At 35.0% G+C, this 25348-nt stretch overlaps 2 protein-coding genes across 2 annotated transcripts; both read right to left on the bottom strand.

The window, feature by feature from the left end:
* Window positions 1-500: 500 nt before the first annotated feature.
* LOC105180118 (probable LRR receptor-like serine/threonine-protein kinase At1g07650) lies at window positions 501-3851 on the bottom strand (the record flags this gene model as incomplete). Its single annotated transcript, XM_020691554.1, has 9 exons — window positions 3788-3851; window positions 3395-3572; window positions 2841-2909; window positions 2481-2552; window positions 2310-2381; window positions 1999-2070; window positions 1807-1878; window positions 869-937; window positions 501-566 (listed from the first exon to the last, which is right to left on the bottom strand). Coding segments are annotated over exons 1-9 (734 nt in total), but the record flags the coding sequence as incomplete, so codon positions are not given.
* Window positions 3852-5638: 1787 nt separating this feature from the next.
* Window positions 5639-25095, bottom strand: LOC105180117 (probable LRR receptor-like serine/threonine-protein kinase RFK1). Its single transcript, XM_020691552.1, has 48 exons — window positions 24895-25095; window positions 24218-24392; window positions 23595-23666; window positions 23354-23422; window positions 23197-23268; window positions 22789-22860; window positions 22609-22680; window positions 22457-22528; window positions 22292-22363; window positions 22118-22189; window positions 21955-22026; window positions 21082-21147; window positions 20783-20848; window positions 20196-20258; window positions 20063-20110; window positions 19892-19935; window positions 19081-19315; window positions 18960-18970; window positions 18529-18753; window positions 18254-18372; window positions 17966-18176; window positions 17632-17869; window positions 17407-17557; window positions 17093-17302; window positions 14070-14187; window positions 13436-13610; window positions 12833-12904; window positions 12663-12731; window positions 12506-12577; window positions 12107-12178; window positions 11927-11998; window positions 11776-11847; window positions 11610-11681; window positions 11438-11509; window positions 11275-11346; window positions 10417-10482; window positions 10131-10196; window positions 9545-9607; window positions 9407-9457; window positions 9233-9276; window positions 8298-8674; window positions 8024-8219; window positions 7467-7610; window positions 7194-7312; window positions 6906-7116; window positions 6571-6808; window positions 6345-6495; window positions 5639-6243 (listed from the first exon to the last, which is right to left on the bottom strand). The coding sequence occupies exons 1-48, from the start codon at window positions 24986-24988 to the stop codon at window positions 5863-5865; spliced, it is 5646 nt and encodes a 1881-aa protein (XP_020547211.1). The 5' UTR covers window positions 24989-25095; the 3' UTR covers window positions 5639-5862.
* Window positions 25096-25348: the final 253 nt, after the last annotated feature.

The following is a 25348-nucleotide window of genomic DNA, read 5'->3' as shown; positions in this document are numbered from 1 at the left end:
TGATGGCACAGAGCTCTCATGAAAGTCATTGTAAGAAAGATCAATTCGGCTGCGCATGAAGAAATAATTGTTAGATTGTATCTCAAGTACTTGAAGCTACTGAACTAAAATTTGTTTTTCTTTTAATTGTTGGTCCAATGCAGCATTTCAGTAATTTAAATTCCACCAAAATTAATAATCCATTAAGTACCCAACCTAATAATGCTTCCATGTTATTTTCAATTTTACTACAAAAGTTTCTGATTTGAGTTTGATTACGCACCCAACCAGATTCAGATTAGGTTAATTTTACTTCTTTATTTGCAAAAATAGAGCAGTTCACTTCTGAATGTGTCAAGATTGTTTTTACTAAAAGAATACTAAGTCTGATAAAGATAAAATAAAGAGAAAAATATGCGAATAACAAAAGGATAATTATGTCCAACAGAGCAAAAGAAACCATTAAATTATAAGGATCATTTGCCATATTGAAAGCTACAAGAAGCAAAAAATTGGCATACTATTTGGCATCTCTGTTCTTGATCCAATCTGGAATTGGCCCAGTGAGAAAGTTACCAGTCAGATACCTAACCATTATGACAGAAACAAACATGCTCAAAACAAAAAATTTAGCGAGGTAGACATGAAGCAGTCATGATAATTCACAAAATTTTGCAGTATGCAACTTATAACGAAGTGAAAGTTTATTGGTAGTGCGTGGATTCAGTGACAAGCTGGACACTAATCCATGCTTGCCAAAAGCAGGATTCAGATTGCATACAAAAAAATGCATAGTCAATATCCATGCTTACTTTTCTGTATAAATGAATGAATGACCAATGCACCCTGTGAACCATGAGAATAAACTGAATACTGTTTAGTTACATACATGATCTCTAGCCCTGACAGAGCTTCAAGATTTGGAATCTCTCCTTCCAACTTGTTGAAACTCAGATCCCTGCCAGTAAATAATACGTGTATCTAATAATCAACTTCAGAAGAACACGAAAAGGAGAATTTATCGAACAAGACAGAAGATAGTGAGATATGTGCAAAACAGAACGAAAGAAAACAAGGGCACAAAGATTATGGAAGCACGGATCATTAGACAAGATTATAGTGCTCATTGTGCAATATTTTGTTAGTGACTATTTCTTTTGTCTCTTGAGTTTGTTTAACAGATTGAGAGTCTAAGTGATTCCTGGTCTTACACAACATGCAGGAAATCCTAAATAGGGATCATACAAAAAGAAAGTATTTTGTAATGTCAACGCTGCCATCCAACTCAAACTAACCAACTTTTGTGTCTGAGACTTAGAACAATTATGAGTTTTAAAACCAGATCAAGCAAATTTGACTACATTTGCATGCCAACACAATTCTTCTCCTTATGCTGGGACACAAGAAATATTGGACAAAGGTGTATTTTTGTGGAGAAAGGGAAGAGATAAATGAGATTTCCAGATCCTGAAAAGAACTTCGAGGAGAAAAGGTCTGTGAAAACTTCCCGTACAAAGTTCTCATGAAGATCCAATATTAAAAATTGTAAAACGCGAAACAACAGAGATCATTAAGTACCGGCAGTGTGTTCAAAATAAAATCAAAATTGAATTGAATAATCTAGAACATAAAGAAAGAGAAAAGGAAAGTAGGATTAAGGGTTACAGAATCATCAAAGCTGACATCTTCACCAAGTAACTAGGAATTTTCCCCGAGATATTACAGCTTCTTAACATCCTGCATTCTTAGAACAACTTTTTCAGTTAAATTGTTACAAAAGAAACAATCAAAATACACTGATGGTTTTGAATGTACACTTTTACTCACAACTTGTTCATTTTTATCATGTCCTTTAGCGGTGGAAACTGTGAAGCTCCTCCATTCAAGTCGCTGATCCTTCTGCAGAGAGATCATACTAACAATAATTCATGACCACAAGGTGTGGTAAAAAACAATAAGATTATTTTCAATGATTCTTGAAGACATTTCGGGGGTGATCTGAGAAGGTAAATCACTCACAGTTCACTTAAGTTCTTCAAGACTGAGATGCTAGAAGGAATTGGTCCTTCAAAACCACTGGCCTGCAGCTCTCTGTCGGTAATGAATATAAATAAGGAAAAAGGCCAAAATTTTGCACTATGAAAATATTTGTGGATAGGACTTACAACTTTTGGAGGTTTGTCCAACTCCAGAGACTTGGTATCTTTCCAATGAAGTTGTTGCTGCTAAGCCTACTGCGTGCTCCAAAAGAATTATGTATTAGTTTAACAATAACAAATAATAGAAAATTATTGCATTTTCTCATGCCAAAGCTTCTCTAAGATACTTACAGTTCTGTCAGCTTCTTGAGGTTATTTAATTCCATTGGCAATTCACCTGTGAGATTATTAGCACTCAGAATGCTGCATTAGCCAAAAAGGAGAAAGGTATTACTTTAATAAGGATGTAAATTAAGACTTTATCGGTTAATCAAATAGCATAAATGGTCAAGAAGATCTAACAGGTTCTCCAATTTGGTCAATTTCCCAAGCTCAGCTGGAACCATCCCGTTAAACAGGTTGTTCTCCAGGGACCTGAAAATTGAGTACTTCTCAAAATTAGATGAGCATTTCGTATTTTATATCAATCAAATATTAAACTAAGCACTTGCGTTTTAAAAAGCTTCCTTGTGCATGCCACAAGAAAGGAAGAAAGAGACTGAGAAGAAACTACTCACATATATACAAGCGTCGTAATGTTTCCCAGATATTCCGGTAGAGGCCCAGATAAACGGTTAACCGTGACAGACCTGCAGAAGCTTCATGGATAAAACAACGAATAGGACATTGTAGGATAAGATTTAAATTGCAGGTGGAGCTCACATGTACTTCAATTTGGTCAATGCCCATTCCGGTGGGATAGTACCACTGAGGTAGTTGCGAGTCAGGTCGCTGTAGCCAATAGATATGTCAGAAATATAGTTATTTTACATAGATATAATAACTGAAGGTCAATTTCTTGATACATTGTCTTAAGGAACGGTAGCTTTGCCAGGGAGGGTGGGAGGACACCTGCTAAATCCTGTCCCTTAAGAAATCTGTTGTCAAGCAAACAAAGGTTTTCTCATTACACAATACACCAAGAACCATAGGGGATAGGTAGAGGCGCAATGAAGAGAATTTTTTATATTCAATACAGAATTTGGTGCTATATTGGTAAATACTGGACAACCAGTTGAAGATTGTCAATTCAAACCGATTTTACAAAATCAGACAGCAAAGAGTCCATCTATAGCTACTTCAAAGTCAAGAGAGCAGCTGCTCACACACTCTTTAATTTGCATTTGTGATTGAAAAAGAGTTTAAGCAAGTATGGACTACTTCTAGATTAATACCACAATAATTGAACGAAAATTTCCTTGAGCAAGAAAACTTACATTTTTTCCACATGACATACTTCACCAGGATAAGAACAATTACAAATGACAGAATTGTTGTACCATGGCATGTCATTCCTTTTTGGCGTTGTCCAGTTTGAGTTCCCATCACAAGGATTTAGGTTGAAGTCCCAATCCTTTTTGCCCAACTGAACAGCTACTTCACGAAGAGCATTCTCTGCAAGATAAAACTTGTCGCTGAGATTAAAAGATGAACTGACGCTAGTTGAGAGAGATATTGTTTCAAAGCAAGTAAAAGTGTATATAGAAATATATTTCAACAGCCATTAGGCTCACGTTGGGATGAGAGTTCAAAAGTTTCATGCATTACCGCAACAATCTCATGAACAAAAATGATAAAAAAGGACTAAAACATAAGCAAAGAGAACCTACTTTCTTCCTCAAGGAGATGGCCATTCTGTGCTAAAACAGTGCCTTCCAGGCAAAGAGAAACCATTAAGGTTATGAAGGTGAAGGATTTTCGTATTTCAAAAACTGTTAGCATCTTCCTTTAATTTGAAACTCCCTTGGCTGAAAGATGCATGTTGAATATGATATATACACACACACGCAGACACTGACCAAGGACGAGACATTCATTTAATAACTTTAGGCAAGTAGTGAGACGTGGACTAGGTAGGGGCCATAGGGCCTTGACCTATATGCCAATAATGCAAGATACTTATAACTGTTTTTGGATTCGTTTTCGGCCAATCTCCGAAACTGATCCAATGTTTGGCTTTATTTTTTAAGGTCGTTTTAGACTATTTTATAATGTTACGAACAGATTGTCACTGTTCACAATTCTCTCTCTTGTTTACAGTCGTTTCTTCTCCATGGTATCTCCAACTGTGCAGTCATCACACCATCTCATCATTGTCCCCTCTAACAAAATAACTCCTTCCTTTCCTTCCCTGAGCGAGAGCCTGGTTTTGAGGAACGGGCCGCCGGGTTTCCTATTTTTTTCGCTGGTGAATGATTTCACTTTTACACATAAAACCACTTAACCAAGGAAATGCATTTGCTATTCTTTTAGAAGCTCTGGTTTCTGGGTTCAAATTCTGGAGTAGCCTATGCTTATGTTACAAATTTGGAGACTCAGGCATTCCGACATTTCTAGTATCTTGGCTTGTAATCCTGTATTTGGTGAGTGTTGTTTATGTTTGAAGCTCCATCACATGTAGAGACAATGCATTAAAATTCAAAGTGACATAAAATTCTGCCTCAACCCCCTGTCAACAAAAGACATTAAGAAAAGACAAGAACAGATATTAAACACCGGTGCAATAAGCTTTCTTTGTTTTTTTTTACTGGTGCAATAAGCTTTACGTCATGATGAGTAGTATCATTAAGTTCATAGATAGAAAGAAAACGAAGTGATAAAAAATTTGGGGAATTGACAATAACCAAAAGGGCCCACATCTGAATTCTATCACATGAACTGGTCGCCCAGCCTTACATAACTTTCACTCTCCCACCACCACTGACTTCCTCATATTCTACTCCTATGATTAACACATCAAAATAAGACATACATAACCATAACCAGGAAACAGAATTCAATTGATAGGAGCGTTAGGGTTTACTATGAACAGCAGCCTGAAATCAACGTCCTTTTCTCTGACTATTTATCCCTTTCACATGCCAGAAGGACTAAAATTCAGCACCAAATTAAGAATCATAAATGCTTTTGCAGTAGTACCCTTCATCATTCTAACATGCAAACACAATTCTATGGTGGGTCTGTGGAAGACTATATTGGTAGACTTCTCGTGTCCATTTATTGGTTCTTGAACAAAAGAAATTTCTGCACAAACATTCAAACATAGTAAAATTAGGGATTCACAAAAATAAATAAGAGAGGGCAACCAGCATTAATCAGATTCAGACTTCTTTTACTCTTCAGCCAGACTGATGATACCGCTGCATCACACGCAAATTCGCAAATTCCGGAAATGTCGGCATTAAGAAATTACCGTGCCATATAGTAAAAACGCGTTCAGGTAATTGCCATTTTTATTTTTCACACCTGTTCAAATTATTTTAGTACAATTTGCGTGTGAAAATTCTTTAATTTTTTCAGAAAAAGAAAAGAAGATGAGAGAAGAATTACACACTTAAACGTCCTCCACAATAATATAATTCTCCTTTTCTCACTCAAATTTTAGCAATTACATCAAATTAAAAATTACCTCTAAAAGTACTATAAATGTAATGCGTATATACATTAAAATACAGCAAATCTAAGAAAATAAAACGAAGTGCACGTCACTTAAGGTGAATTTAATGCAAATATTTTCCTGAGAAAATTACTCGTACAAGAACACAAATTCTCTCCTACAACAATTACAGAAGAAAGACAACAGTCATCATTTCTACAATATAAATCCCTCGCCAGTGTAAAAATCAAATTATAAATTTACAGTAGGTGGAAATTCCACCATTCAAAAATAAAATACATAGTAGCATCAATATGATATAGAATCTCTACTGATTTCATTAAACCCAGAGGTTGATGAAGAAAAACCTGCATCGGTTCGTATCGTTGTTGAATTCTGCGACTGGCTCCAATTAGCGCTTTGGTTTCGCCTCTCTTGGTGGAAGTCTTTGACGGCTTTAAACCTCACATCATTATTATATGGACTTCCCACAGTAATTATGTCTGGAATTACCATTTTCCCTTCAAGCATTTGCACTACCTCCGACATTGTAGGCCTGACGGATGGAGTTGCATTTGTGCACAGAAGTGCTACTTTCACCACCCTATCTATTTCCTCTGTGTCGGCACGAGAACCCAACCTCTCATCAACGAGTTCATCGATCTTTTTACTTTCTTGCAAGTGATTAGCCTGCAATATCATAGTTTTATGTTGTAACTTCATAGTTTGCGAGAAGCTTGACATGATTATCAAAGTACGATAAAGGTAAGAGGTGAAGAATGCTTTATTACCCAATCCAGAAGGCAAATGAAATTATGACTTGGCATATAATTGTTGTTGCTTTTGCCACTAACAATTTCCAGAAGCACAACTCCGAAGCTGTAAACATCTGCTTTGTCAGTCAGATACCCCCATAGTGCATATTCAGGCGCCATATATCCTCTGCAATAAAGATAAAAGGATTAAGGTGAATTTAATCGAACTGACCAATATCTTAATGTACGAGATGAAACTCACATTGTTCCAGCAATTTTCGTGCTAATATGAGTCTTTTCATCTTCATTAAGCCTAGCCAATCCAAAATCTGATATTTTAGGATTAAGATCTTTATCTAGCAGCACGTTAGTTGCCTTAATGTCCCGATGAACAATTTTCAATCTTGATTCCTCATGGAGAAAAGCTAATCCTCTTGCAATGCCAATACATATCTGGAACCTCGTGGCCCAATCTAGCATCAATTGGTTTTCGTTTGAATCTGAAGAACGATCTAGTAGCCAGATGTCATCATTGAGTAAATACAGCAGAAAAATAATATGACAACAGAGATTTATGGAATAAGCCAAAACTTTTACCAAACAAAACATGGGCGAGGCTGTTGTTCTCCATATACTCGTATACCACAAGCAATTGATCTCCTTCTATGCAGCATCCATAGAGCTTCACAAGATTTGGGTGTTGTAAGCAAGAGATCATGCCAATCTCATTTAAAAATTCTCGATTCCCTTGTCTTGATCTAGAGGAGAGCTGCTTTACAGCAATTATGGTACCATCGGGCAGTAGACCCTGCAACAGTTTCGTGCATTAGAAGAGAGGAACCAATAAACTGCATAGAATAAACAATCTTTCAGCAGAAACAGCACCTTGTACACGGGGCCAAAGCCACCTTCTCCAATCTTGTTTGCAGCATCAAAGTTGTTGGTAGCAGCTCTAATTTGTTTGAGAGTAAAAGCAACTGTCTGCAATTCTAGACCTTCAAAATCTGTCCACGAAAAGCATAAAATGAACCGTTAGTTGCACCCCTGTTCACATTTGAGAGACAGGCTGTGATTGGATGAGACATTGTTTTCATAAAATTTTCTTATGGAAATTCTTCTTTTAATACATGCATTTGTTAACATAAAATCGTGGCATACCTTTTCCAACTCTTTTTCTGCCTTTTAAGTAACCTTTCCACCAGAGTATACCCAGTATTAAGAGAACGACACACACTGCCAAAACTGCAGCTATTATATAAGCAGTTACGTTCTTCTTGTTGCCATCCGAACAAACTCTAAAATCTGCAGAAAAAGATAGACAAACAAAATAATCCTTTATCGAACAAGACCAGTGGGTTATAGCCAGGTTGATGGTATTATGTCACACTTAAGCTGAGTAAACCAGAAAAGCATGCAACCAAGAGATCACGAGAATAAACATAATGAAAGGTGAAGAAGGCAAGACATCAAACTGCATAAGCGCACGCTCTCAAGCAAAAGATTTCTTTTGAAACTTTGGCATACACGGCGATCCCTCCAATGAGTTGAGATGGATTTTAACACATAATACAACAAATTTCAAACTGAACCTTGAGGCGTACTTTATATGTACTGAAATTATGCCAAATCAAGTCTCACATTATAGAATAAATTTGAATTAAAAGATAAAACAATGATGTAGAGAAAAAAAAACAAAAAAAAATGGAAACTCTCACTTGGATTGACTGAAATAGCTGATATAAGAGAACCATAATCTCCTCTGTTGGGGATCCGTGTAGTCCCTCTACCAGCCCAGTAAAAGCGGATCTCCAATGAACTATCTGTCACTGTGACATGAAAATACCTAACAACAGGCTTGCGAGCTCCACGGGCCTCTTCTTCAATGTTAAAACCTTCCAAAACTAATTTCTCCTGATATCACAAAAGGATCAGAAGAAAAGCAACAAAGCCACTTGTTGATATGCTGTGTCCTATTCATATTGAAACAACCTGGATATGTATATCAAACGTCCGCCTTCCAAGGCTGTTATATGTACTGTCATTTGTGAAGAGAATTTCAGCAAAGTGCAGGCTGACATTGTAATTCCCATTCTCCAGGCAATAATGGAAATATGTAAGTGAAAGAGGGCTAAGGCGTGCTGTACTGTACAAGTCGGAGAGATCTGAAGTCGATGTAATTCTGATAGAACGTGAATTCTGGTAATTAGGCTCATCTAAGAAGTCACCAGTACTAGTAAAGCCCCAGTAGTTACCACTTAAATATGCTGCAGAATCACCTCCAGCATCTCCTTCATATATAACTCTTCTATTGCTTTCTTTAATAGTCAAATCATCCCCACCACAATTAACATGCAGAGAACATTTATCTGCCAGAGGCAAGCACAATATTCTTGATTACAAATTCAAGCTCTTAAAGTCTTGCACACAACATAGAGTTATTGGAAGACTATATAACCTTAAAATCAACTTAATTATGAAAATGCTAAGGAGCCCCACAGAGTTCTCATTTTGCTTAGGTATATCACTCTAGGGGGTTTTGTTACAAATTTTAAGTGCAGCAAGAGTCTGGCCTTAAGTGTAGATAGGAGTTCCTAAAGTAGAACAGTCCAGGAAGTTCCCAGTGTCTGCTGAAAACCAAAAGTAGACTGTTATCATTTGAAGGAGGAGATTGGTAGCATTTCCTTCAAGTTCTTAGTGCAGACACAAAGCCAAAGATTTATTCAGGTGGAGTGGGCTTTATGTTTTTAGTAACATGTAAAATTTTGTAAAATTCAAATTCCACTGTACTTTTATCTTTATCTTTACCTATTCAGGTTTGATTAAGTACTATCCAAATTCATCTTTTGTTGAGTTAAAGAAACATCACTTCAGAAAAGAACTTGTATTTAAGTTTTCAAAAGGGGGAAAAAGGATAGCATACTTACATTTAGGGCAGACTACATCCCTAGCACAAGGAAGGATTCGTTGTCTGTTTCACATTAAGGGTAAGAAACAGTTAGCATGAGAGATGTACTTGGGTGTAGCACTAATTTGCTCTATTCTCTATTGGCCATATCAGTATTCTTCTAAAAGCAGTAAGGAAAAAAAGGGCATCTTACAATGCATTCGATGTAGATGAGCCTTTAAACAAGTTGACATCACGATTCCTGCTACAGGGAAAATAACGCAAAAAATTAATGTCACAAGAGTCAAAGTTAGTAGTGATATAATGGGTAAAATTTAGTGGTTATTCTGACATGTTTGATTGACAAGCAGGTTCATCTGGCCCTCGCAAAGTAAAATTGTTGTAGGAAAGATCACTGCAGTATCAACAAAAGAAAGATATTATTATCTGGATTATTTAAATAATAAAATGCTATAAAGAGCATCCTACAACTTTTGAAGATAGCAATAGTTAGAGTTCTTTGAAGAGTTTTCCCATTGGCCATTCATGCACAAAAAGAATTGACCACATGCTTTTGTGGTGAGGCCACAGTATTATTTCAACAAGCAGCGATGATGTCAGTATCCCTCCATCTTATGTTTTGAATGTCTCGCAAGAGACATTAGCTTTTAGAAGTAATTGAGATATTCAAAAAACTTACTTTCAAGTTTATGGTAGGAAATCGAGTTTGAATTTGAGCTTTTTGAAACAATGGAGGTGAGATGTTGAGCATAAAAGTGAATTTCATTAAATAGCATCATCACAATCTGCCTTCTCCCTCCTCACCCTGCCACAACCCCCTCTCTCCAAAATAAAAACCCCGAAGAAGGAAAGAAAGCCTGAGTTGCATACAAGGTGAAAATGAACTATCCCGCAAGTATTATGGATATAAAACATACATATTGCTCCCATCCTTCAAGAGTGTATCAGGTATGTATCCATTCAACATGTTCCCAGTCACAAACCTGTTTAGACAAATACCATGAAGTAAGAATGGCACACAAGCTGAGAAAATGCATGGAGGAAGAAGCTTAAAAGAAGCTCCAAGTATCTGAAGTGAAGGGTGGGAATCAATGAGAAAGTAAGAGAAGATAAGTTTGAGCATCATAAAATTCTCATATTCAGTAAGATTATTTGCAACTGAACTAAACCTAATGAAGTGAAAATATTGAAATTTACACTCACACAAGTTTCAGATTTCTTGCGATATGATTTGGAATCTCCCCCACTAACCGATTGAAGCTGACATCCCTGTCAATATCATGAAAACATAATATATTCAACAAGCAGAAAGCCACTTACCATAGATACTTAAATAGACATTGATTTTTCTTTAAGAGAAAGTATAACGAGTAATATGAACACGACATGCAGTCAAGGCCCACTAGTAAGGCGATATGATATGACCAAAGACCCTTAGATAGCTCTCCAACCATATTCTGAATCAAGCAGGAGTTGATACGGTAACATGTAAACTTCCAAAGGTACCCATAGCAGAAAGTTACAAGGGCAAAAAGTTTCTAGAAATCCCCAAGAGGATAACCTCCTCTCTGACCATCAACTCAGTTCGAACCATTGCTGATCTTAGCTCGTTAATTTAGAGATATATTAGAAATAGAATAATCAAAACTAGAATTCAAAGTATGACTTCTATTCAGACGTGGAGCCAATGCAAAGATAATGACTAGCTGCTGCTTCTTCTAGCCAATATTTTCTAATGATCTGATTCTTCAATGCTTCAAGTGTATGGTACACAGTTTATTGTACATACACTTATTTTGAAAAAGTTAAGAAAAAATGTGCTACCATGACATGGTTAAGCAAAAGATATCAATTCAGGTGCAAAAAACATGCAAGCTTCTAATATCATAAATATCTACATTGAACTAATTTTGGCCAGGCAAGAACGTTGCAGTTTAATGTCATTTGTCTTAAAATTTGATGAAAATGATCAAAGAATGAGAAGTTGTACATCGTTCAGCCAATAACAACCGTCTCCTAAGAATCTTCATATGTATTCTGAGTGATAGTCAGGTTACTCACAACATTTGCAGAACTCGAAGTCTCCAAACATATGCAGGGATTTCTCCAGTAATATTACAGTTTCTTAATATCCTATCCATGAAAAGAATGAATGATTTTAGTAGCTTGTAGAGAATGGGGATAACACGGACGCATAGTGCAATATGCAGAGCTATCAGCATACAATGTTACAAGGCCCGGAGTGCTCCTTAGAACTGGAAATTCTTGGGCTGGCCCTTTTAGGTCACTGATTCTCCTGTATGTAGAAATCCATCACAATATCCTTAAGATGAACTGCTACAGAATGCTGGAGGGTAAAAAGGTTAAGGGCAATACTTATGAATATTGTAACTCACAAGTCAGTTAACATATTCAAAAGAGATATGTTTAAGGGAATGGGCCCCTCCAGTCCACTCGCAAACATTTCCCTTCATTGAACATCAAATAACCAATGTTAGATCGAGAATACTAAGAGAAATTGTCTATAGAAACTCTGCAGTTTTGGGTACACGGAGATCTTACAATTTAGTGAGCTGTTTCCAGTTCTGAATAAAGTCAGGTATTCGTCCACTTAAGTTGTTATCATTTATCCTACTGTAATACAAAAGGAAACCATTGAATACGCCACAGAATTTCAAAAAATTTAATTGAAGAATATTATATTTGTGCTTACAAGTCACTTAAGTTTATTAGATCTGCAAATGAAGAAGGCAATTGCCCTGTTAGTTGGTTGGAGGACAGGATCCTGTAATTCAATGAACAATGTAGCAAAATGAAATTGTCAGTTGTGGTTTTAAGTATCATATTTCTAGAAAGTAAACTATATAGCCCAGTCTCAGATATGAGATCTTACAAAGTTTTTAAATTTATCAACCTCCCAATGTCAGAAGGAACAGCACCTGAAAATTGGTTTGCCTCGAGGTTCCTGATCATATATCATAAAAGTGCGGAAAAAAGTAGTTGTTATCTTTAAATAAACATGTGGAAACATAGGAAAAAACATGGAACCACTATAAGATAGCCAACAGCATTTCACTAGAGGTAAACCATAAATCCAGTTGGGTTGCTTCTCAAATTTTTGCCCTTTTTCTTATGTGTTCAATACTTGGCCATGCTTTTCAAACGATATGGGGTGGGGGTCTGTTTCCAATAAGATCATTACGGCACTATTCTTGACATTCTCATTTAATCACCACCTTCAGTTACCAAATCCCTGTCACTGTACAAAAGGGAAGATTAACTGATCACATACAGGTATGTAAGGCTTGTAATGTTTCCCAATTCCTTCGGTATTTCCCCTGATAAACGGTTAACAAGGACAGAGCTGCATAAAAATTTAGCAGCATTGTTAATGATCCATGAGACAACAATGTATTAGAGCTATGTCAAAAGTGCAATATAAATCATACATAAAATTCAACTGCATCGAAGCCCATTCTTTTGGAATTGTACCTCGTAGAAGGTTGTAGGCAAAATCACTGAAAACAAAAAAACTCATAAGTTATGTTGGATCATATTCTTTAAATATGAAAGTCAGCATAAATCACTAAATTTTGAGATCACTAAAGTGGAAACTTACATGTCTCGGAGGTATGGAAGCTTCACGATACCAGGTGGAAGAATTCCAGGAAGATTATAACTCTTAATGACACTGCAATAAATGAAATGTCAACCCAAATCATGAAGAGCCTTGTCAACTGCCCCGGAAAAATCACATGATTTCCTTTGTATTTCTTTGCCATAAATAGGGAAATGGTGATATAAAAAGAGGCCTTACACAAAATACTATGAACTCCACATGAAATAGATCAGATAAACAATATCCATTTCTCATCAAATGCCTAATGAAGCCTTCATTCACTTCTGAAAATGAAGTCCATTAAAGTGAACATGGTTTTTTCCTTTTAGAAATAAGAAAGGCCCCACATCTTTCTCGGATGTTATTCGCTTTTCCAGACTTGATGAAGGACTGAATACATGACCATCTTTCCAAGAGAGAACTATTTGAAGAAGACATACTGATATAAGCTGGAGATGTTGCCCAACTGATGAGAGGATGAGTCATTTTTGATTGTATGAGGTCCATATGGAGACCTCATTTATAGTTGGACATCCATTAAATAAGAACAACGAATAAAACACTGACTGAGCAGTAGTAAGAGATAAGAAATTGGAACCATACATTTTTGTAACATGGCAGACGGTGTTGTTGTTATAGTTGCAATTACATTCAACATAACCCTCTGAGCCACTTGGAGCCGCCGGCGAAATCCCAACCATCTCAACTTCACATAAGTCGGCATCGAATCTCCAGTATGTTGCACCCATATCAGTGACAATTTGTTGGAGAGCATCCACTACAGAGAATATGCACTATCTATTAGTTTCTTGATCTCTTTAATCACTGCAAAGACTTAAAAAGAGAACTTCAAGATATCATCACTCTGACGCTTTAATTTCTCTTCACTCAATCTTGCTTCTCTGTTACTTCTTGTCTGTTTCTTGAATCAAAAAAACAAGTTCTCGGCGACTCTGTCAGTATTTTCATCAAGAAAACCAAATTTTCATTCGACCTGGGTTCTTGATTAATTCTTGCATGTTCTCTCTAACCAAGAAAACAAGTTTAATCTTGCTTCTTGGCAGTTCTTGTCAGTTTTTTTCATCAATAAACCAGTCTTCCACTCAATCTCGCTTCCTAATAATTCTTATCCCAATTTCTTTTCTTAATCAATCTTGTTTCAGGCGAGCAGCCCACAAGATACAAACTTATAGAAAAGAAAATTAAACAAAGAAAGAGCAGCAAATCAGTTTCTTACCTTCTTCTTGTGGCACCTGCGACTCAGACAATCTCAGAAACCCGAGACAACAAACCGCAAGAACCCAAGAAACAGCAGTCTTTCCGGGAAGCATCTTCAACCATGGAGATCCAAGAATTCAATGCATAGAAGTACTGTACGAGGGTATATATAATTTAAGACACTAAAAGTATTTGACTACGAGAGCATTCATGTGAACTCCCATGAGAATTTTATATAATACATAAGATACATTATATATATACATGTATGTATATATCAGTCCAAAAGGCAAATGGGTAGAGAGAGAAAGGGCAAGCAGACGACAGGATGAGTGACAGAGACCGAATAAAAAGTCCATTGTTTTTTGTTGAATATATAAAGGCGTCACTGAATTATGTTGCCCGTACTAATATTGTTTTGGCTAAATTACAAAATTAAAAACTCAACAAAAAAATTTCTTTTATTTTAAAAATAGGTAAAATATTTTTCTGTGTTTTCTAATTCAATATATGCTATTTTGTTTTTATTTTAAAGTATAATGGCATTAAATTTTTATATCATCTGACTATTATGCCTTTGTATATAATTTTTAGGTAAAATATTTTTCTGTGTTTTCTAATTCAATATATGCTATTTTGTTTTTATTTTAAAGTATAATGGCATTAAATTTTTATATCATCTGACTATTATGCCTTTGTATATAATTTTTAATTATATATAAATAATTAAATGTTATAAAAAGAGTAACTTAAATAATAATTTAAATTAATTTATAAATTATAATTCACTATAGTTATTTAAGATTTATATCCATGTAAATATCTAAATTTAAATTAAAATTAGTTTATTATTTTTTATAATGTAATTATGAAATAAAAATGTATGTATAAGAAAATATATTTTATCTTTCTGTATTTCTAAAAAAATTTTGAAATAAAAAGTAATAATGTATAATTTTTATACTATAATAAATTTAAATATAATTTATTTAATAATTTTTAATTATTTAATAATTAAATTAGTTGATAATGTATAATTTTTATATTTCATTAATATCGACATTTGTTAGGATATTTAATTTAATTTTAAATTGAAATTATTAAATATTAAAATTTTATATAATATTTTTAAATAAATATATTTAAAATAAAATTTTAATTATTTAGAGAGATAAAAATAAAAAAAATACTCAAGACAAGTTAAAAACAAGTAAAAAATATACAGAAAATAAGTTAAAAATGTCTTACTCTCTTATATATTCATATAAGGGGTACTTTAGTCCAAAATAAAGTAAAATATTAACCAAAATGGCTAAAATCGATAATCAAGTGCACTCCCCATGTATCGACGCCACTTTCCGTCAATTTATAATAGAGTGAGATTTTTTTTACTGGGATTTTGAAAACATGAGGGTTTTTTTGCCTATTTCTAACACACAATTGAGTTTTTTTTCTAATGTAATAAAACAAAGGAAGTAAAATGAAATTTAGCTTATTGTTTTTTACTTTGTTGTCCGGACCCTATTTATCTCGGATTACATCTTTTATTACAACGCTTATTTTATTTTCTATTACTTTTAATATAAACAACATCACATGTAAAAATAATATTATTTTTAATTTTTAATTTTTAAAATAGTAATTAAATTAAAAATATATTTATTCATATCCATTTTACTAAAAATATATTAATCTGATATCACAATTCAATATAAAAATAATTTTATTAAATAATTTCAACATATTTTTTCCACATAAAAATTAATACACATTTTTTAACAGAAAACATAAACGGATAGGCCCTAAAAATACAAAGGTTAAATGTTTTTTAAAATAATGACTACATCACTGTATTAAAATATTAGTAATAGTTCAATATGTTTTTCATAGTTATCAAACTATAGATTACTAACATAAATTAAAATAAATATCCACTATAGCGTGCAATTTAATAATCATTAAATTCATATAAAAATACACATATATATGTAGAAAATTCAACAAAACAACTAGTCTTATCATTGAATAATTATTATACTTTATATATTTTTGGGTCCCCTGTCAATAATACATGGTTGCTTCTTTCTTGAAAAGTCAACATAAAATTCTAACAATTTTTTAAAATAATAAATATATTTTTACCCTGTGTACTTGCACGTGCTAAAAGTAATGAAGATCAGGCAGACGGCGGCTAGTTAATATAAATTTATAAATAAAAAACAAAGCAAACTTGCTATTCTATTAAAATTAAATTGATAAATAAATGATGATGTTTCTAAAAAGCAAGTCGCCATACACGTGGACATCCACGTTCCCTGACGATCCCATTACGCTACAGGTGTAGAGCCCTGTACTCTAAAGGCATGTTTTGGGTCATGCTCCCTCAACTCGTGAGTCATCCCCGAAGGTGACGCCTTCCGAATTGGTTCTCGTAAGTCGTTCCATATTTATTTTTATATTTCCTATCGGGTTAGTAACTAAATTCTATTAAGTCAAGTAATCGTGTATTAATATGTTGAATTTCACAACAGGTTGCTGACAGACCTGGTTTAGAAATAAGACAAGTATATTTATTTTGTAAAGGGTGAATAGCAAATTAGTGTCGATATTGAAAATGAGCACATTGTCTCCTATTACCGCAAAAATGATAAAAAGGGACCAAAGCAAAGAGAACCTACTTTCCTCCTCAGGGAGATGGCCATTCTGTGCTAAAACAGTGCTGGCTTCCAGGCAAAGAGAAACCATTAAGGTTATCTAGAAGGACAACAGTGATCTTTTCTACAATATAAATCCCTCTCCAGTGTAAAAATCAAATTTCAAATTTACAGTAGGTGGAAATTCCATCATTCAAAAATAAAATACATAGTTGCATTACTTCCAGCTAGAATAGCATCTCCACTCATCAATATGATATAGAATCTCTACTGATTTCATTAAACCCAGAGGTTGATGAAGAATAACCTGCATCCGTTCGTATCGTTGTTGAATTCTGCGACTGGCTCCAATTAGCGCTTTGGTTTCACCTCGTCTTTAACGGCTTTACCTCACATCCTTGTTATATGGACTTCCCACAGCCATTTTCCCTTCAAGCATTTGCACTGCCTCAGACATTGTAGGCCTGACGGATGGAGTTGCATTTGTGCACACAAGTGCTACTTTCACCACCCTATCTATTTCCTCTGTGTCGGCCCGAGAACCCAACCTCTCATCAACAAGTTCATCCATCTTTTTACTTTCTTGCAACTGATTAGCCTGCGATATCATAGTTTTATATTGTAACTTCATGGTTTGCAAGAAGCTTGACATGATCACCAAAGTACAACAAAAGTAAGAGGTGAAGAAGAATGCTTTATTACCCAATCCAGAAGACAAGTGAAATTATCACTTGGCATATAATTGTTGTTCCTTTTGCCACTAACAATTTCCAGAAGCACGACTCCGAAGCTGTAAACATCTGCTTTCTCAGTCAGATACCCCCATAGTGCATATTCAGGCGCCATATATCCTCTGCAACAAAGATGAAAGGATTAAGGTGGATTGATTGAACTGACCAATATCTTAACATACGAGATGAAACTCACATTGTTCCAGCAACTCTCGTGCTAATATGTGTCTTTTCATCTTCATTAAGCCTAGCCAATCCAAAATCTGATATTTTAGGATTAAGATCTTTATCTAGCAGCACATTAGTCGCCTTAATGTCCCGATGAACAATTTTCAATGTTGATTCCTCATGGAGAAAAGCTAATCCTCTTGCAATTCCAATACAAATCTGGAACCTCGTGGGCCAGTCTAGCATCAATTGGCTTTTGTTTGAATCTGAAGAACGATCTAGTAGCCAGATGTCGTCATTGAGTAAATACAGCAGGAAAATAATATGACAACAGAGATTTATAGAATAAGCCAAAATTTTACCAAACAAAACATGGGCGAGGCTGTTGTTCTCCATATACTCATATACCATAACCAATTGATCTCCTTCCATGCAGCATCCATAGAGCTTCACAAGATTTGGGTGTTGTAAGCAAGAGGTCAAGCCAATCTCATTTAAAAACTCTTGGATCCCTTGTCTTGAGCTAGAGGAGAGCTGCTTTACAGCAATTATGGTACCGTCGGGTAGTAGACCCTGCAACAGTTTCGTGCATTAGAAGACAGGAATCGATAAACAGCATAGAATAAACAATCTTTCAGCAGAAACAGCACCTTGTGCACGGGGCCAAAACCACCTTCTCCAATCTTGTTTGCAGCATCAAAGTTGTTGGTAGCAGCTCTAATTTGTTTGAGAGTAAAAGCAACTGTCTGCAATTCTAGACCTTCAAAATTTGTCCACGAAAAGCATAAAATGAACCGTTAGTTGCACCCCTGTTCACATTTGAGAGATATAGGCTGTGATTGGACACGAAGTTGTTTCGATAAAATTGTCTTGTAGAAATTTTTCTTCGAATACATGCATTTGTTGGCATAAAATTGTGGCATACCTTTTCCAACTCTTTTTCTGCCTTTTAAGTAACCTTTCCACCAGAGTATGCCCAATACTAAGAGAACGACACACACTGCCAAAACTGCAGCTATTATATAAGCAGTTACATTCTTCTTGTTGCCATCCGAACAAACTCTAAAATCTGCAGAAAAAGATAGATAAACAAAATAATCCTCTATCGAACAAGACCAGTAGGTTATAGCCAGGTTGATGGTATTATGTCACACGTAAGCTGCATAAACCAGAAAAGCATGCAACCAAGAGATCACCGAGAATATACATTATCAAAGATAAAGAAGACAAGACCCCAAACTACATATGCGCATGCTCTCAAGCAAAATATTTCTTTTGAAACTTTGGCATACATGGGGATCACTCCAATGTTTGAGATGGATTTTAACACATAATACGACAAATTTCAAACTGAACCTTGAGGCATACTTTATATGTACTCAAATTATGACAAAATCAAGTCTGACACTATAGAATAAATTTTAATTAGAAGATAAAACAATGATGTAGAGAGAAAAATATGAAAGTGAAAGAGGGCTAAGGCGTGCTGGACTGTACAAGTCGCAGAGATCTGAAGTCGGTGTAATTGATAGAACGTGAATTCTGGTAATTACGTTCATCTAAGAAGTCACCAGTGCTAGTAAAGCCCCAGTAGTTACCACTTAAATATGCTGCAGAATCACCTCCAGAATCTCCTTCATATATAACTCTTCTATTCCTTTCTTTAATAGTCAAATCATCCTCATCGCAATTAACCTGCAGAGAACATTTATCTGCTAGAGGCAAACATAATATTCTTGATTACAAATTCAAGCTCTTAAAGTCTGCACAAAACTAGTTATCGGAAGACTATATAACCTTAGAATCAACTTAAATATGAAAATGCTAAGGAGCCCCAAAGAGTACTCATTTTGCTTAGGCATATCACTCTAGGGGGTTTTGTTACAAATTTTAAGTGCAGCAAGAGTCTGGCCTTAAGTATAGATAGGAGTTCCTAAAGTAGAACTGTCCAAGAAGTTCCCAAGTGTCTGCTGAAAACCAAAAGTAGACTGTTATGATTTGAAGGAGGAGATTTGTAGCATGAATCTGTAAGTGAAAAAGAAATATGAAGTCCTTCAAGTTCTTAGTGCAGACACAAAGCCAAAGATTTATTCAGGTGGAGTGGGCTTTATGGTTTTAGTAACATGTAAAATTCAAAGTCCACTGTACTTCTATTTTTATCTTTACATATTCCAGTTTGATTAAGTACAAACAGAATTCATCTTTTGTGGAGTTAAAGAGACATATTACTTCAGAAAAGTACTTGTATAAAAGTTTTCAAAAGGGGGAAAAAAGGATAGCGTACTTACATTTAGGGCAAACTACATCCCTAGCACAAGGAAGGATTCGTTGTCTGTTTAACATTAAGGGAAAGAACAGTTAGCATGAGAGATGTACTTGGCTATATCACTGCTTTGCTCTATTCTCTATTGGCCATATCAGTATTCTACTAAAAGCAGAAAGAAGAAAGGGAATCTTACAATCCATTTGATGTAGATGAGCCTTCAAACAAGTTGACATCACGATTCCTGCCACAAGGAAAATAAAGCAAAAGATTAATGTCACAAGAGTCAAAGTTAGTCGTAATGGGTAAAATTTAGTGGTTTTCCTGACATGTTTGGTTGACAAGCATGTTCGTCTGGCTCTTGCAAAGTAAAATTGTTGTAGGAAAGATCACTGCAGTATCAGCAAAAGAAAGATGTTATTATCTGGATTATTTAAATAATAAGAATGCTATAAGAGCATCCTACAACTTTTGAAGATAGCAATCGTTAAAGTTCTTTGAAGAGTTTTCCCATTGGCCATTCATGCACAAAAAGAATTGACCACATACTTTTGTGGTGAGGCCACAGTATTATTTTAACAAGCAGTGCTGATGTCAGTATCCTTCCATCTTATGTTTCGAATGTCTCACAAGAAACATTAGCTTTTAGAAGTAATTGAGATATTCCAAAGAACTTAATTTCAACTTTGTGGTAGGAAATCGAGTTTGAATTTGAGCTTTTTGAAACAATGGAGGTGAGTTGTTGAGCATAAAAGTGAATTTCATGAAATAGCATCACCACAATCCGCCTTCTCCCTCCTCACCCTGTCACAACCCCCTCTCTCCAAAATAAAAAGCCCGAAGAAGGAAAGAAAGCCTGAGTTGCATACAAGGTGAAAATGAACTATCCAGCGAGTATTATGGATATAAAACATACATATTGCTTCCATACTTCAAGAGTGTATCAGGTATGTATACATTCAACATGTTCCCAGTCACAAACCTGCTTACACAAATACCATGAAGTAAGAATGATACACAAGCTTAGAAAATGCAGGCAGGAAGAAGCTTAGAAGAAGCTCCAAATATCTAAAAAAAAGAACTATGTGAAGGGTGGGAGTAAAGGGGAAAGTAAGAGAAGATAAGTTTAATTTGTCATAAAATTCTCATATTCAGTAACATTATTTGCAACTGAACCAAACGTAATGAAGTGAAAATATTGAAATTTACACTCACACAAGTTTCAGATTTCTTGCGATATGATTTGGAATCTTCCCCACTAACCGATTGAAACTGACATCCCTGTCAATATCATGAACACATAATATATTCAACAAGCAGAAAGCCACATATCATAGATACTTAAATAGACATTGATTTTTATTTAAGAGAAAGTATAACGAGTAATATGAACACGACATGCAGTCAAGGCCCACTAGTAAGGCAACATGATATGACCAAAGACCCTTGGATGAGCTCTCCAACCGAATTCTGAATCAAGCAAGAGTTGATACGATAACATGTAAACTTCCAAAGGTACCCATAGCAGAAAGTTACAAGGGCAAAAAGTTTCTAGAAATCCCCAAGACGATAACCTCCTCTCTCACCATCAACTGAGTTTCAATCATTGCTGATGTTAGCTCATTAATTTAGAGACATATTAGAAATAGAATAATAAAAACTAGAATTTGAAGTATGACTTTTTCTTTCAATTCAGACTTGGAGCCAATGCAATGATAATGACTAGCTGCTGCTTCTTCTAGCCAATATGATCTGACTCTTGAATGCTTCAAGTGTTACACAGTTTATTGTACATACACATATGTTATAAAACTTAAGAAAAAAATTGCTAACACAACATGGTTAAGCAAAAGATGTCCATTCAGGCGCAAGGAATATCACAAACATGCTTGCTTCTAATATCATAAAAATCTACATTGAAATAATTTTGGCCAGGCAAGAATATTGCAGTTTAATGTCATTTGTCTTAAAATTTGATGAAAATGATCAAAGAATGAAAAGCTGTACATCGTTCAACCAATAAACAACCGTCCAACCAAACACTTATGAATCTTTATATGTATTCTGAGTGATAGTCAGGTTACTCACAATATTTGCAGAAGTCGAAGTCTCCAAACATATGCAGGGATTTCTCCAGTAATTTTACAGTTTCTTAATATCCTATCCAAGAAAAGAATGAATCATTTTAGTAGCTTATAAACAATGGGGATAACAAGGAAGCATAGTGCAACATGCAGTGCTATCAGCATACAACGTTACAAGGCCTGGAGTGCTCCGTAGAACTGGAAATTCTTGGGCCGGCCCTTTTAGGTCACTAATTCTCCTGTATGTAGAAATCCATCACAATATCCTTAGATGAACTGCTACAGAAATACTGAAGAAGGGTAAAAAGGTAAGGGCAATACTTATGAATGTTGTAACTCACAAGTCAGTTAACATATTCAAAAGAGATATGTTTAAGGGAATGGGGCCCTCCAGTCCACTTGCAAACATTTCTCTTCATGAACATCATATAACCAGTGTTAGATGGAGAATACTAAGTGATATTATCTATAGAAACTCTGCAGTTTAGGGTACATGGAGATCTTACAATTTAGTGAGCTGTTTCCAGTTCTGAATAAAGTCAGGTATTCGTCCACTTAAGTTGTTATCATTTATCCTACTGTAGTACAAAAGGAAAACCATTGAATACACCACAGAATTTCAAAACATTTAGTTGAAGAATATTATATTTGTGCTTACAAGTCACTTAAGTTTATTAGATCTGCAAATGAAGAAGGCAATTGCCCTGTTAGTTGGTTGGAGGACAGGATCCTGTAATTCAATGAACAATGTAGCAAAATGAAATTGTCAGTTGTGGTTTCAAGTATCATATTTCTAGAAGGTAAACTATATAACCCAGTCTGCGATATGAGATCTTACAAAGTCTTTAAATTTATCAACCTCCCAATGTCAGCATGAACAGCACCTGAAAGTTGGTTCCCCTCGAGGTTCCTGATCATATATCATAACAGTGCAGAAAAAAGTTAGTTGTTATATATAAATAAACATGTGAAAACATAGGAAAAAACATGGAACCTCTATAAGATAGCCAACAGCATTTCACTAGAGGTAAACCATAAATCTATGGGTTGCTTCTCAAATTTTTTGCCCTTTTTCTTATGTGTTCAATACTTGGCCATGCTTTTCAAACGAGTTGGGGTGGCCCTGCTTTTTAAAGCGGTTGGGGGGGGGGGGGGGGTTGCGGCTTCTAGTATGATTCATTATGGCACTATTCTTGACATTCCCATTTAATCACCATACAAAAGGGAAGATTAACTGATCACATACAGGTATGTAAGGCTTGTAATGTTTCCCAATTCCTTCGGTATTTCCCCTGATAAACGGTTAACAAGGACAGAGCTGCATAAAAATTTAGCAGCATTGTTAATGATCCATGAGTCAACAATGTATTAGAGCCATGGCACAAGTGCAATATAGATCATACATAAAATTCAACTGCATCGAAGCCCATTCTTTTGGAATTGTACCTCTTAGAAGGTTGTAGGCAAAATCACTGAAAAGAAAAAATTTCATAAATTATGTTGGATCACATGCTTTAAATATGAAAGTCAGCATAAATCACTAAATTGTGAGATCACTAGAGTGGAAACTTTTGGATCACATGCTTTAAATATGAAAGTCAGCATAAATCACTAAATTTTGAGATCACTAAAGTGGAAACTTACATGTCCCTGAGGTACGGAAGCTTCACGATACCAGGTGGAAGACTTCCAGGAAGGTTATAACTCTTAATGACACTGCAATAAATGGAATATGAACTCAAATTATGAAGAGCCTTGTCAACTGCCCCGAAAAAATCTCATGAGTTACTTTGTATCTCTTTGCCATAACTAGGGAAATGGTGTTATAAAAGAGGCCTTACACAAAATACTATGAACTCCACATGAAATAGATTAGAAAAACAATATCCATTTCTCATCAAATACCTAATGAAGCCTTCATTCACTGCTGAGAATGAAGTCCATTAAAGTGAACATGGTTTTTTCCTTTTAGAAATAAGAAAGGCCCCAAATATTTCTCGGATGTTGTTCGCTTTTCCAGACTTGATGAAGGACTGTATATATGACCATCTCCGGGAAGTTCAACAAAATCTATTCAAGATAGAACAATTTGAAGAAGACATACTGATATAAGCTGGAGATGTTGCACAACTCATGAGAGGATGAATCATTTTAGATTGTATGAGGTCCATATGGAGATCTCATTTATAGTTGGAAATCTATTAAATAAGAACAATGAATAAAACACTGACTGAGCAGTAGTAAGAGATAAGAAATTGGAACCATACATTTTTGTAACATGGCAGACAGTGTTGTTGTTATAGTTGCAATTACATTCAACATAACCCTCGGAGCCACTTGGAGCCACCGGCGAAATCCCAATCTTCTCAACTTCACATAAGTCGGCATCGAATCTCCAGTATGTTGCACCCATATCAGTGACAATTTCTTGGAGAGCATCCACTACAGAGAAATTCACTATCTATTAGTTTCTTGATCTCTTTAATTACTGCAAAGACTAAAAAAGAGATTTTCAAGATATCATCACTCTGACGCTTTAATTTCTCTTCACTCAGTCTTGCTTCTTGGTTAATTTTTATCTAGTTATTATATCAAGGAAACAAGTCTTTCGTTCAATCTTCTGTTTCTTGAATCGAGAAAACAAGTTCTTCGCAATTTTTTGTCAGTATTTTCATCAAGAAAACCAAGCTTTCATTCGATCGTGGTTCTTGATTAACTCTTGCATGTTCTTTCTAACCAAGAAAACAAGTTTAATCTTGCTTCTTGGTAGTTCTTGTCAGTTTTTTTCATCAAGAAAACCAGTCTTCCACTCAATCTCGCTTCCAGGTAATGCTTATCCCAAATTTTTTTTCTTAATTAATCTTGTTTCAGGGGGGCAGCCCACAAGATACAAACTCATAGAAAAGAAAATTAAACAAAGAAGAGCAGCAAATCAGTTTCTTACCTTCTTCTTGTGGCACCTGCGACTCAGATAATCTCAGAAGCCCGAGACAACAAACCGCAAGAACCCAAGAAACCACAGTCTTTCTGGGAAGCATCTTCAACCACGGAGCTCCAAGAATCAATGCATATAAGTATAGTACGAGGCTATATATAATTTAAGGACACTTTTAGTATTTGAATACGAGAGCATTCATGAGAATTTCCTTGACAAATTTATATATATATATATATATGTATATGTGTGTGTGTTTATGTAAATATATATATATTTCCCATTCGACTGTTTGTGTTTTATTTTTAAAATAGTAGTTAAAAAATATATATTTATTTATACGTAATTTTACTATAGATATATTTATTTAACATCGTAATTTAATATAAAATACAATATCATTAAACAATCACATACATATTTATTTCATATGAAAATCAATACGGAATTAACAACACATATT

This window comes from Sesamum indicum, unplaced genomic scaffold (genome assembly GCF_000512975.1).
Source record: "Sesamum indicum cultivar Zhongzhi No. 13 unplaced genomic scaffold, S_indicum_v1.0 scaffold00337, whole genome shotgun sequence".
Classification (NCBI taxonomy): Eukaryota; Viridiplantae; Streptophyta; class Magnoliopsida; order Lamiales; family Pedaliaceae; genus Sesamum; species Sesamum indicum.
The sequence above is the reverse complement of the archived record's forward strand: the minus strand, read 5'-3'. Positions and strand labels throughout refer to the sequence as shown.